The sequence below is a fragment of the Cricetulus griseus genome, chromosome 5 (assembly GCF_003668045.3).
Source record: "Cricetulus griseus strain 17A/GY chromosome 5, alternate assembly CriGri-PICRH-1.0, whole genome shotgun sequence".
Classification (NCBI taxonomy): Eukaryota; Metazoa; Chordata; class Mammalia; order Rodentia; family Cricetidae; genus Cricetulus; species Cricetulus griseus.
This window is the reverse complement of record NC_048598.1, coordinates 144,700,245-144,714,945: the sequence shown is the minus strand read 5'-3', so window position 1 is coordinate 144,714,945 and position 14,701 is coordinate 144,700,245. Positions and strand designations below refer to the sequence as shown.

The following is a 14,701-nucleotide window of genomic DNA, read 5'->3' as shown; positions in this document are numbered from 1 at the left end:
CAAAGTTTGGTACCCCCAAAACATATTGTCACAGGTACTTAAGGATGATGGATGAAGGGGAAATGTGTGGAGTGATGGCATCAGAGCGCTAAACTCTTCTGTGTAAGGAGTGAATGGCTACAAATAAGTTATATTGCTCATGTTATTTAGGAGTTTGAAGCCAAACCCCAGGGTAACACCTATAGTTAATTGCCTTAAGGGGGTGGGACTAGGAGGAAGGAGAAGTGGAAAGAGTATCACTGTTTAGCATTCTATAGTTTTATAAGATACCACCTACAATATGATGGATTACTTTAGGAAAAATAAAAGTAATAATATAGATGCATCTTTGGATCTCTTTACAAATTATTAAATCTGGTCATATTTAAATAACAAGTAAGTTGACAGAATTTGAGGATCTGGTTACAGCATTAGCTCCAATTTCAGGTACATTAGTAGTGACAGGATCTAGAAAGATGTTGCCATCTGTGGTTTCCAGAGAAGGGGAGTTGAGGGAGAAGCATGGTAAATTAGGGCAGCAAGCTTCCACAGGAGATGGGTGAGGATTCTCAGACACAGAATGACCATACTTGGTAGATTGCTTGCTTAGATTATGTTTAAAAAGATAACAGATTTCTGATTTCCATCCAGATCCTTCCATTTAGTCTGAAAATATGCTATGTAGCTTTAAGAGTAGGATCCCTACTTTTAGATTGGTCAGTGATGAGGCCATTTCCTTTTATAGGGACCCCAGGTTTTCAATTTGACTTTACTCCCCAATCTCTTGCCCTTAGTAATAGTGGAAAATTCATGCTACTTCTTGAGACAATAAGGCTCCTCCTCTAACAACAACCAGGGAAAGCTTGTGAGAAGAGGAGGGAAGGAAAATGATTGATTGAGGTGGTGCCTCTCTAGTTGGGCAATACCTTTGGAGATTCCTGTTGATGATGTTCTCTTGGGAAGAACATGGCAGTTTTTATTTTCTAGAGGTTCTAGATGTTGGCTTTGGAAGGGTTTCCTCCTCATCATAGCAATCACTAATCATGTACAGTCACTACATTTGCATATAATTGGTATGAAACTGACATTTGTTTTATAGGTGCTATTTGATTACAAATTCAAGTTTGGTACTGTTCTTATTTTCTTGCATGCTGAAAATATTTCTGTAAGACTTTGAGGCGATTACAAGCTCCAGACAACATTTTCCACTTCTGGTTCTCTGAAACAAACTTTCCCCATGGCCATTCAAATTCATTCCTGCCTACTCCCCAGATTTCACATCCTAGAGTTAGAGTTTCCATTTCTCCACTTCAGGAGTGCTTCTGGATCCTTGAACAGAACCAAACACCTCCTTCCAGAAGTCTGAATTCCACAAGTAGGTTCAGACTTAGCCAGCCCATGTACAGTGCTTTGTTACCTAATGGTCCAAAAGTCATGTAATGCCAAAGATTCTTTCGGGGGAATTTCCTTTTGTGTCTGAGAAGGGAAGTTTCCAGTGCTATAAACAATAAAAGGAAGTAAATGAGATACTTTATTACATACCACAGAGCAGGACGACAGGAAAAGTCCCTGTTCTCAAGGTAGGTGCAAATAGCACAGGCTCGGGGAGTTAATAACGATTGGCATTCCCTGTTCCACCCATTCTCATAAGATGAGATTTCATGAAGAAGAAAGCGAAACTTTAACAAGATGTCTATTTTAATGCTTTATGTGAGGTATGCTTATATGGAATCAGGGTTAGAAGGAAGTTTTAAGAAAAACCATGACAAGTTAACAAGATCTTATAAAATCGTTTCAGGATTTTAAACAAGCTGCACTGTTAAGCCAGACTAGTGTGAACCTTTGTCAAGCTACCGCCATGTGCCACCACAGGTATGGAGCGCCATTCTTGTCAAGGGGGAAGCAAGCAAGGGGAATCAGCACTTATAGCCCCACACAGAAGACAGAAGGGAATGGGAAGGGTGGAGGGAAGGATGGCTGCAATAGATTACCAAAATGGGAGTTAGGCATATAAAGAACCCTTTCATAGAACCGAGGACCCTATCAGGAGCACCTTTGTGCCTTCTAAGAAACTGACTCGAACAATATCAGCAATTCAGTATTTATATCATAAATTGAAGATATCCCTTTGATTCAAGCCTATACACAAAATGTTGATTAAGTGTTATGCGTCGCTTGAAATCTCTAGGCATAAAAGAATTTGTCTAGAAAATCCATTTCCTGGAAAAAAAGGTGTGGTTTTAAAATATTTTCAAGAAAAAATTGCACCAATAAGAGGTATTTGTATATCTAAAACTACTGAAAACAATCCAAGAAAATGTTCACAAAATATACTAAAGTCTGCAAATCTCTTTCTGAGATCTCTATAGAAACACATCATAGACAAGGACAGTTAGAAGTAACAAGAGTAACCCACAACCTTCAGAACATCTGTACAGATTTTAATACGGACACAATGCTATTGTTTAATAATAGTTTACGCCATTACTTTTAGTAAGAGAAATAATGCCAGTTCCTTTGGAGAAGTAAAGTGGGATGATTTGTAAATTATAGAGGTGCATCTGTGCAAATACACAGTTTAAAGGACTAGAATAGAGTTTCAATTAGTTGGGAAAGTGACATTCTAATTTTCCTTTTTAGTATGCAGATATACAGCTACATTTCCCCCATGAGAAGTAAAGCTCTTTATTGTAGGGAAAAAGTAATACAGTTGTTGTAAATTCTGCAGATGCCTTAGGGTTAAAACGTGGTCTCAGGCCTTTGATTATACACAGTCATACCTTTGTCTATTTTGATGCATCGATCTTTGTGCAATCCGTCTCTTTAAGCACTTGTCATTCTTAAGAAGAAATGGAATGGTGACTGATGTGTTGACTTTGGTGGACGTGTGTAGGCCAAAATGTCTGAGATCATTGCATCTGTCAACGTTTGAAACATCCCACAATTTCGCTCAGCCTCACTTCTGTTTAACAGCTATTAGAATGGGTCAGTGTCTCTTGGTGTTGGGCTCATGTCTTTATGAAGTGTGATCTTGGGGTACAACAGCAAAAGCTCCTTAATGTTGCTATGCAGTTCCAAATAACCCACTCCCAGCTGCTCTCTCGGGTCCCCAATGTTCTCTAATAAAAGTGGAATTTAAATCAATAGCAAAGCCCTGACAGCTTGGAGTTTTAATTCCATATGTATTGAATTTTCAGTTTTACTGAACTTTAACAAAAAAGAATATTTAGTAATCATAAATTCCTTAGGAAAATTATTTTGCCAACACATGTACACTATGAAAGAATGGCTTCCAACTATTGAAGTTATTTTTGACATCCTTTTTTTTGCATCAAAAACATTTTTTTTCAACTTGGGAAATTTTTTACAAATAATAAACCTTTAAATTTTAGAGTTTTGATCTCTGAACTTGGGGAATTGAAGACTTTCAAGCATCCTTTGTATATTTCTAGCTTTCACTCTTGTGGTTGCCAGGAGACAACATTCCTTAGACTGAATATCCTATGTACGCCCAATGTAATCACCAAAAGTGTTGTGGTAGTGTGAACTTTTAGATCTCAATGAGAAAGCCATCTTTGTATTTTAAAAAATAATATCTATTCCTTGGCAAACTTTTATAACCAGAACACATTTATCATGCTATTTTGATATTTGCATAAGCTATTTTTAACTCTTTAACCCTGCAGGTCACATTCTTCAGTGTTTGGAGGTATTTGTGATTTGTTTGTACAATTCAGAAGGACATCTCTGGACACATCTGTGATTACTGTAAATGCAGTGGACCTTTGTCAGTGACTCAGACTGTAAACTTGAGCTCCTCGTGAGAACAGTCATGTGACTTTAAGACTCAAGCAAAAACATTTATTTCAGAATAAAACTTTTAATGTACTTTGTCAATGAACACTTACCCTGAAGCAGTGTAGATATTCTGATAGATCTTCCCACTGGATAACGGCCATGTTAGGGCTTACTCCAGCTGATAGGATGGATGCTGTGGCAGTCCCATCTCCAGGAAAATGAAAGTGCACTTTCTACAGGGCATCTGGTTCATTTCTCCTGTGTTTACTGGTGTAGGAGGTGGGGGAGACCCTGTCTTCGGTTCTGCCAACTGGTCTTTCTGTGGCTTTCAGTCATGGATAATTTTAACGTGCTTGTTTACTCAGCGGGACAGACTAAGTGTGTCTCAGCCTTAGTAACTGATAGATAAAACCACCCTTCACAGTGCATAACTTGCACCACAGAGTAATGGGCTTTGATTCACTGTCTGACTTGCTGCTGCATGTGTTTGTAATTGGGTAGGCTACACAAAAGAAAAGATTGTTGTTTATAAGCCCTGTAGCAGATTTTTAAGTTCCCTGATGGCTGAGAAGAGCAGTGGATGTGATACAAACTGAATACCAATATAAGAGAATGCTCAATAATTTATAGTGAATATGTGACAGTTGCCTGGAAAATACAGAATACATAGACTATGTGTACATGTTGTAAGTAAATACTTCTCTACCCATTGGTGGAAATACTGAATACAAGAACATCTGTCAACAAATGCATTTTACACACAATTCCTATGCCATCTTTATTCTTGATGAATAGGGATAGTCTGTGTGTAGAATTGCTGGTGTAATCCACCAAGATGGTACCTGGAGAGGCACTGTGATCCCACATTCAAATGAATTGGCACATCTTAAATAGTGGCAGTTACTGAGAAGGCAGTGTGGTCACTGTAAACTAGAGAGATGGTCATGTGATTTCTGAGCAGCCACACACAGAATGAACTCTGAAGATATGTGACTCGTGAAGGTCATTGTTAACCCTTGCCTGTCTGATGCATCAAAGGCCACATGTCCCTATTACTTCAGTGTTGATCCTTGTGATAGTCTAGATGCCACTCAGTGCAAACCTTTGGGTGGTGTTTGACCAAAACCAAAAACAACAACAACAAAACATGGGCACAGAATCATGAGGGTTTTTTTCTCTAAGATTTATTATTTTTATTTAAATGTATGTATGTGTGCCCAAGGAGTCCAGGGAGCATCAGATCCCTAGAACTGTAACTATGAATGCTTGTGAGATGCCTGATATGGGTGGCTAGCAACCCAAGCTGGGTCCTGCAATAACAGTAAGCATTCTCAACCAGAGCACCTCTCCAGCCCTCAATTATTTTTGTTGCTGTTATAGACAAAAAATACGAGCAAGCAATATGCAAGGTCATTGTTTTCACTGATGTCCCCAATGAAATGGGATATTCCTTAAAAAGAAAATAATTACTAAATATGTATTAATTTATTTTGAATTAGGAACAAGATTGTTTTACATGTCAATCCCAGTTCCCCTTTCCTCCCCTCCTCCACTACCAGACCCCCCTCAACTAAAACCCTACCTTTCACATGTCCTTTCTGCTCCACAGTGAGGGTGAGGCCTTCCATAGGGGGGATGTCACCAGAGTCTGTCATATCTTTTGGGATAGGGCCTAGGCCCATCCCTGTGTGTGTTGGCTCAGGGAGTATCCCTTTATGTGGAATGGGCTCCCAAAGTCCACACCTATTCTAGGGATAAGTACTGATCTACTACAAGAGGCCCCATGGATTTCTGAAGTCTTCTCACTGACACCCACGTTCCTATGGTCTGGATCAGTCTCGTGTTGGTTTCCCAGCTCTCAGCCTGGGGACTAAGAACTCCCCATTGTTCAGGTCAGCTGGTTCTGTGTGTTTCACCAGCCTAGTCTGGAACCCTTTGCTCATCACTCGTCCTTCTCTGCAACTGGATTCCAGTTCAGTGATTAGTTGTGGGTGTCTGCTTCTACTTCCACCAGCTGCTGGATGAAGGCTATAGGATGGCATATAAGTCAGTCATTAATCTCATTATCAGGGGAGGGCCTAAATACATATAAATTTATTTTTAATGTATGCTATGAGTCATTCAGTTATGAGGTAAATTCCATAGGAGGCATTATTAGGCAAGTTTGTTTTTCTGTGAGAATCATTAGTATACTTCCATATATTCATGTAGTTATGGCATCTCTAGTGTGGATTATCGTTGTGTATATGGTTCTCTGTAGACTGATGCATTATTAGACGGATCAAGACTAGTTTAAATAGCATCTGTTGTCAATATCAGTGCATGCTTTTCTGTGTTTGTAAATTATCATTGTTAAAACAGTTTAGGACTATCATTTAGACGTCTGTATTTTTGAATAACAGAATTCTAAAATAACATCTACACTGTGCTGTGAAAATGGGTTTTAATTTTTTATATTTATTTATCCATTTGGTGTAAACATACACACATGTGGATATTAGGTAACTATTTCCTTCCACAATGTGGGTTACTGAGATCAAACTTAGGTCATCAGGCTGGGCAGCAAGTGCCTTTACCCACTGAACCATCTTGTGGCCCTTGAAAATGATTTTTTACTTCCCTTATTCTCCTTACCAAAACCTCCAGCGATTCTTCCAGAGTTCTGTAGATCACATAGACTTATATACTTCTTATAATAGATAATTAAAATAAGTGACTGTCTATAATCTTTAATACAAATCTTTTGGGGAAAGTCATATGCAGAAAACATTGAATAGGTTGCTATTCAGTTCACCAGAAGGCATCACATTTTCTTTCTTTCTTTTCAGGATTAAGGAGTTTGAAGGAGCTGTTGATTTCTTTACCAGAGCTGTTAATATTAACTCATGTTTTCTGGATGCTTATATTGGGCGGGGGAATTCTTACATGGAGTATGAACAGGATAAAGCCCTGAAACTAGCACAGAAGGACTTCCTGAAAGCTCTGCATATTGACCCATCATCTTTAAAAGCCAGAATTAGTCTAGGCTATAATTTGCAGGTAAAATGTAACAGCATTTTCAGCACTGAGAACATTGTTCAGACAGAAAAAAAGAAAAATTTGGCTTTTTATTTGTGATGTGGACAGATGTGATTTCTCAGGCTATGAACATTTAGTTTTTCTTTACTGTAGTATGGAGGGTAGGATTGGGGAGCAAGGACTCAATTAACACAGACAACATGCTTAGATGAGCCTGAGTTCATCTAAGACTGATAGACAATGCTGGAAGAGACCAGATTAGTTGTTATTAGGACCAATGCCCAGGAACGTGTTAAGAAGAAAAGATTCCCTTCCTAGAATGAAACCTAAAATTTAAACAATCCACAGCCCACTTAAAGAATGGATTGGAGGACTTAACAAGAGCTAGATTAGACTGGCGGCCAATGCAATATGCTCACACCATCAGCAGGTTGAACACCTACAATGTGGATGAAAAGTGGCTCTCAGCCCCCAGAGACAGCCTTCTATAAGAAACAGTTTCTTTGGGATAGTTAAACTCCTAGTTTGGAGAGAGAGGCACTGTTATGTGCATGAGTAATTATTTGATTGTAATTGTAATAAAGGCAACAAAAACAAAACAAAACAAAACAAACAATAACAACAACAACAAAAAAAACCCAAAGAGTTTTGGTATAAACCCAACTAAGGGGTAAGAGAACTTACTGATAAATTTATATTTATGTTGAGGTGTCAAAGACTAGTGATTCGATAGGGGAGGGACTAGAGCTAGGATTTTGTCTTGAGACTTAGGGAACAACCAAGGACATATTGTAAGAAGATGAAGAGCAGAATGTGGTGGAGAGAGGGAGATTTGTGATGGCATCAGAGAATTAAATGAAACCTGGAAGAAAAAGCTTTGAATTCTAGTTAAAATGGGAATATTACTAATCAGAGATGTGCCATCAAATTTGCATTTTGTGACAATCCCACCAGGTATATAACCAGGAAAAGCACATCAGTATGTGGGAGTGAATTAGGAAAGGGAAGGGCCAATAGAGAAGAGTTAGAGCCGTCCACGTGCTGCCCAGGGAAAGGAGTGACAGCCTGCTCTACAAATACATATATATTCTTTACTGTTCACCTAGGACTGGGGCTATCATAGTGAGCATAGCAGATGTCAGAACAACTGACAAGCTAAATCCTATTGTGAGGTGGTTTGAAGTTTAATATTTTGATAGTGCAACCTCAGTTTGCCTACTTTTGTTTATTAGATGAACTTATTACGGCTTGCAGATTTCCAAATACTTGACTCAGAGAGATTGCTAGTTAGGAATCGGGATCTAGTCCTCTTTGTAGTTATTTTTCTTTATAGCTTTATATGGGAGTCACTGGGCTCAATTTGGTTAGAGTGTGCCAGATTCTGAGACTCTGGCAGGTTGAGTATTCGAGCCCATGAGACAAAGAACAGAAGCTGGACCATTGTGAATTAATTAACTCCCTGTCTTCCTGTGGGGAGGTGTTTAGTTGCCAGCTGGCCTGCTCTAGGAAACACTCTGACATCCTTCTATTAATGTTGCCTGTCTCATGACCTTTTTTCTCTTTTCTCCAATTGGCACTAAGGCTCTTAAAAACAGATGCTTGGTAGGTTTTCATGCATCCATCTTCTGTGGAGTATATAAAGTGTCCCTAAACTTCCAGATGCTGGAACAATTCATTTGCACTATTACTCCATTTATTTATGTAGCACATACTAATTTTGCTTTGTGCACTATGCATATATTATAGATATCTGAAATATCTACCTACCTACCTACCTGTCTGTATACAAACACACAGACAGACAGACAGACAGACACACACACACACACACACACACACACACACGTGTGTGTGTGTGTGTGTGTGTGTGTGTGTGTGTGTGTGTTAGTTGAGACAAGGTCTCACTGTGTAGACCAGGCTGGCCTCAAACCCACAGTGATGTGCCTACCTCGGCCTGAGTGTGTGCTACCACTTCCAGCAATTTGTGGATTTCAATGTAAGATTTTCTATAGTCAACAGACATATGGGTGTCACATAGTAGCTATGACTTTAAGTTGTCTAAGATTAGTATAGTGGATGACTATAAAATTAAATGTATTTGAACATAATTTGAACATGAATACTTAAAGACAATGAAGTCTATGAAGTCGCTCATGTTGTAGCCTGCTTTTTTATTTAAAATACCTTATCTTTAGTACTATATACTATATATATCACCAAAGATTTTAATGAGTAAGAATCAGAAACATTTGTCATGTTACAGACTGTTTCTTGCTTAATGAAATTGAATAACTATTTTAGATCCAAGGAAAATTCCAGAAAGCTTGGAATCACTTTACTATTGCCACAGAGATTTATCCAAAGAGCTGTTTAGCCTATGAAGGACGAGCTGTGGTTTGTCTCCAAATGAGTGATTATTTTGCTGCAATGCAGGATATTAACACTGCCATAAAGGTAACATCTGTATTGATGATGATATTATTAGCATGTATTCATACCATCAATGAATAAGTCTAAGTAAGTTGTTTTCTGTTACCTATTTTAAATGATATGTAGAGGAATCAGGTTTTGTTTCCTCAGAGTTGTGCCTGGGGTAAAGAGTTATTGCGGTTTGCTTATTTTGTAATCTAAATGCATTTTAAAATTTTAAACCAAATTATTGATAAGCACTGATTCATTTTAACAAACGCACCTTGTATGTTTCATAGGACCTTTATAGTATTTTGTAATACAAAATGAATTCAAAATGGAACAGTGATGTCCCAAGTTTGAAGCACTTAGAGAACACCATAGATATTTGGCTTCTTCCTATAATGAAGGGATAGCCTTCTCATGCTTTGAATTCTCTTCCAGGTTTTCTGCTTTGTTTCTATAATTTTGGAATATTATAGAAGTGATATAAGGGGTAAAAAGGAAAGGGCTTAAAGAGAATTATTTCTACATAGGACAGTGAAGCATGTTAACTGTTCAATTTAATGTCCTCTCTCATTTAACAGATTAACAGGTAAATGTCCCCCATGTCTATTCCTTGGAAAAGACTTGAGTAAAGCTCTGAAATTATTCGTTTTATGGCAGCCATTCAATAAAAGCATTGACATGAAACCAATTTCATACCAAGCCCTTTCTGAAAATATTTGCTCTAATTGGGTTTTCCCTGCACTGTAACAGCACTTGTTCCCACAAGTGGATTTCATAACATTCATTTCACAGACATGAAATTGGAGATTAATGCTATTCCCAGATGCCAAATCCTCCTATGATTATGTTGCAGATCGATACTACAGCAGAATTCTTAACAAATCGTGGTGTGATTCACGAGTTTATGGGTCGAAAACAGAATGCAATGACAGACTATGACGCAGCAATTTCTCTGGACCCCGAGTACTCGCTGGCTTACTTTAATGCTGGAAATATCTACTTTCACCACCGGCAGTTTTCTCAGGCATTGTGAATTTTCCTTAACATGTTCTATTGACATTAAATACTTCTGTGTTATATACAGTTTTAAAGTGAGGCATTTATATCTTAGGTTAGTAAATAATGTTCTGTTCCATAAAGGTGCTTATAATTTTCAATTTTGTTTGTTTGTTTTTGTTTTTCGAGACTGGGTTTCTCTGTATAGTTTTGGAGCTTATCCTGGCACTCACTCTGGAGACCAGGCTGGCCTCGAACTCACAGAGATCCGCCTGCCTCTGCCTCCCGAGTGCTGGGCTTAAAGGCATGTGCCACCAATGCCGGGCTAATTTTCAATTCTTACATGCTTACAGTTGTGTAGATTTATGCTCCTTAGTGTTTCTGATCATTCAGTACTGGTCCAGTAAACACTGATTTTAATTTTCTAGCATTTGGCTGTTCTCTTTATCTATCTAGTTTCCAGGCTGGAATTCTCTTTTCTTTATCACCCTTTGACTTCCCTGAAGATCCTCTTTATGCCAGGATGAGTTATCTAACTCATGTTAGGTTACGTTTTCTAATTATCTGTCACCAGAGCACAGGACATAAAGGAGACACATTTTAGTTCTACTTTTGTGTGGACTACTTAATCTCTTGCCATTCATTTTATTCTATCTGAAACAAAAACTTGTTAGAATTTTACATGAGATAATTTACTATACTCGAAGCGGAATGTATTTAGAGGATCAAATGGGTCCTCATCCTTTTCACTACCAGTCTTCACAAGGTCTACAGTAGCCATCTTTCGGTTCTATCTCAGATTCTCCACACAGCTTCTCCACTTCAAACCCTGCCCTCACTGATCCTCCATCTTGTTCTTGTCAGCGCTCCCAGTGACTCCTCTAACCTCCTTTCCTGGATCCCACAGGAGCATTAGATACACGAAGTACATACTGCTTCACAAAACATTCTGCTCTGTTGCTCTTGTCATCAAACTGTCCAGATGTTCCATCCTAAGTAACAACCCTTACAATTTGCTGATGTCTGCAATGAATCTGGCTGGTCAAGATCAAGTCATCGAAGGTGTAGTTGTCTAAGACATTGGTGGGTTGTCATTGCTCAGATGCTAATGGGCAGTTGTTTTCCCAGGTTTATAAGCCAGTGTCAGTTGCCTTAAACTTCAGATCAGTTTTTGGCTCAGTCCCAGAAATGCATTTTTGCAGTGTTAGTTAAGGAGACTGGGTCCAGTGATCATGCTAGACACTGGAAAGACTGAGGCAGGAGGATTTCAAGGCTGTCCTCAATCCTTTAATGGGAACCTGTCTCAAAACCAGTTGGAGATACAGGTCAGTGGTAGAGTGCTTGTTTAGCAAATGTGAAGTTCCATGTTCAATCCCCATTGACACAACAAAAGAAAATAATTCATAAGATTGAGAAAAATAAAATTCCCAAGGCAAAATTCTGTTTCTATAGATGATTACATTCTGCATGATGGAAAACTTTACTTTTTAAATTTATTTTTATTAACTCAGTGATTGTCATATGTAAAACTACTGATTTAATTCTAGCATGTAATTCTATATGTAACATGTAATATATATATGTTAGAAATATATATATATATATATATATATATATATATGGAAATGATGATGGCTCAGTAGTTAAGAGCACCTGTTGTTCTTGCACAGGACCAAGGTTCTGTCCTGGAACCCACATGGTGGCTCACAGTCATCTGTAACTTCAGTTCTGGGGATTTGGTATCCTGACTTCTGTAGGCACCAGATATAGGTGTGGTACATTTACATATATACTGGCACTCACATAAAATAAAAATAAATATCAAAAACTGTTTACAGTATGGCTCTATTTGCCCAGCAATGCAGAAATATTACCTAGAGAAATATTTCACCTAAAACTATTTCCTGTCTTGGTGTGATGGACGATTGTGTGTTCGTTCAGAGCCTAACAAGTGTTAACCTTAGCTACTCAACTGTGCTGCCATGTCTGGTCCTCTCTATGGAGAAAATGACTTCTGTGACCCTTAAGTTATTTCTGAAGGAAGATACTAGTACAGGAAGAAGGATGCCTTATAAGAAAAAAATAATTGCCATAGAGTTAAAACATGTATGAAACCTGCCTCCTGTTTATTATCAAGTTAGTGACAGTGGTGCTTTAAAAACACATTTGTTTGAGACCCTTGGTATGAATGATTAACTGCAGATGACTTTGGGACAATAATTCAATCTTCTTTATGATTGATTATAGATTTGGGGCATCAGATCAGTTGTTTGAGTCTCAAGGGGTTTAATTTCATTGGCTTCTAATTGTTTCATACTCCTCTACTTCAAGTAATCTCATTAACTTAATAGGTTTTCAATTTGTAAGTAGTATACTTTGGAAGCTATAGCATGAAGTTATGATGTAGGAGTTAAAGTGATGGCTCAGTGGTTATGATGAACACTGACTGATCTTCCAGACAACTTGGGTTTGAGTCCCAGAACATACATGGAGGCTCACAGTCGTCTGTAATTTCAATCTTGGGGGCTCTGATGTCCTCTTTTGGCCTCTGAGGGCATTGTATACATGTAATGCATAAGCATTCATGAAGGCAAAAATACCCATAGACACAAAATAATAAAATGATAATACAAATAAAATTCTGTTGTTCAGAATTAGGTGCACTAGTGTATGACCCTTCATGTTTTGTTCCTGTTTGATAGAAGGCACACTTTTGTGATTAGATAACTCTAAAGTCTATTCACCATTTGATGATGTGTTAAAATGAAGCATAGATTGTTTTTATAAAGAAAATCGTGATTGTAGGTATTCATTTGTTTTATTTCTGATGTCTGTGGATATGATAGTTTCTTCAAGGGTGAATTTTTTTTAAAGCTATTCTCAGATGTATGCCAGTTCTGACCCTATCTCAATGAATTCTTAAATTGTACTTGAGTATGGCATCAAATAGCTGCCATCAGGGATAAGAAGGGTTATACAGTCTGGATGTAACTGTCCTTCAGAGGTCAGAGGAAGCAAAGTTCATGAAGAATCACCTGAAGACTGTGTTGCCTCTGCATTTATAGCTATTGGGGAAAATTATCTGTAGCAATTGACTGAGCCTTACGATATTTTGCATACTTCTGTCAATATTTCACATATATGCTCAACTCATCCTTTCATCAGCAATAGAAGTAAGAGTTTGTCACTTTCTCTGGCAGATTAAGAAATTATCACAAATAAAGCTTTAAAACAGCCAGTCCTAAATAGATACTTTCCTCATTTTGACTCATAAATATTGCATCACATTTACAGAAAACTGACTAGAACATGGCTAAAAAACAAACAACAGCAAAAACTGGGCAACTTTTGGCTCTCAATTATAAAGACTTCTGTATTTGAGATAAAAACGCCATCACTGCTTTCTTAGAAATCCATCATGCTTAACATTAAATTAAAATGAAAAGACTTTAGATTTCTTGATATCTGTTAATTAAAATACATTAAAATGTTCATTATTCTTAAATTTTATAGGCCAACGACTACTTTTCAAAGGCTTTGGAGTTTAATTCAGAAAATGAGTATGCTCTCATGAATCGAGCTGTTACAAATATAATATTAAAGAAATATGAAGAAGCGGAAAAAGATTTTTCATGTGCAATTGAACACTGTCCCCATTGGGCTACATTGTATTTTAACAGAGCAAGTCTCTATTTCTGCTTAAAGAAGTATGAGCTAGCTGAAAAAGATCTTGGCGTAGGTAGGTGTTTTGTAATTGAGAAAATGGTAGCAATTACTGTACCTCTTTTCAGATTCCAAAAGAACACCATCAAGCCTTTTTGTTTATGTGGAATCATTTATGTGACCAATACATATTCCTTTGTGTAATGTCTCATTTTAATGCATTGGTAAGATGAGTTCAAACCATTGGGAAGCCACATACAAACAATGTCAGTCTTCCAAAGGAAGGCATTGCACTGTGATTTCCTGGATTAGTCTTCTCAGAAACATCTGGTGTTTCCAATTGTATTTCATTGTTCCATTTGAAGAAAAACACTTAAAATGAGAACTATAGAAGGTTTATATCAGCACATCTAGACTTTTTTGTTTTCTTTTGCAGCCCTGTCTTTGAATCCCAGTGAAAGTGCATTATATAATCTCAGAGCACAAGTTCGTGGCAAAATAGGACTGATAGCCGAAGCTATGAGTGACTATAACCAAGCCCTTGACCTTGAAGAATGTCCCTCAGCCATGTGATTACACAGACTCTTGTGGTTTCTGTACTTGGTTAAGTATATTTTCTTCCTGAAACTGAAATATAGTTGTTGTTTGAAATGCCTCCATTGTTACTGTATTTATTACACTTAAGTGGTTATTCTTTATAACCACTTAATATATTTTAAGAAATTGTTTATATTATTCATTATCTACAAAACTTTTACATGATTTCAGACAGTAATTGGATCTCATGAAGCCTTGTTCATATCAGTGAAGTAAGAAGAAGTGGCTTTCT

The 14,701-nt window shown here is 37.6% G+C and overlaps 1 protein-coding gene across 1 annotated transcript in view; it reads left to right on the top strand.

The window, feature by feature from the left end:
- Positions 1-14,445, top strand: part of Ttc6 (tetratricopeptide repeat domain 6) — a 155,862-nt gene extending 141,417 nt beyond the window's left edge. Inside the window, exons 26-31 of the mRNA XM_027419632.2 lie at positions 1,778-1,851; positions 6,606-6,816; positions 9,097-9,249; positions 10,067-10,237; positions 13,723-13,948; positions 14,309-14,445. Of these exons, the coding sequence (XP_027275433.1) occupies positions 1,778-1,851; positions 6,606-6,816; positions 9,097-9,249; positions 10,067-10,237; positions 13,723-13,948; positions 14,309-14,445 (972 nt within the window). The remainder of the gene's footprint in view (positions 1-1,777; positions 1,852-6,605; positions 6,817-9,096; positions 9,250-10,066; positions 10,238-13,722; positions 13,949-14,308) is intronic.
- The last annotated feature ends 256 nt before the right edge of the window (positions 14,446-14,701 follow it).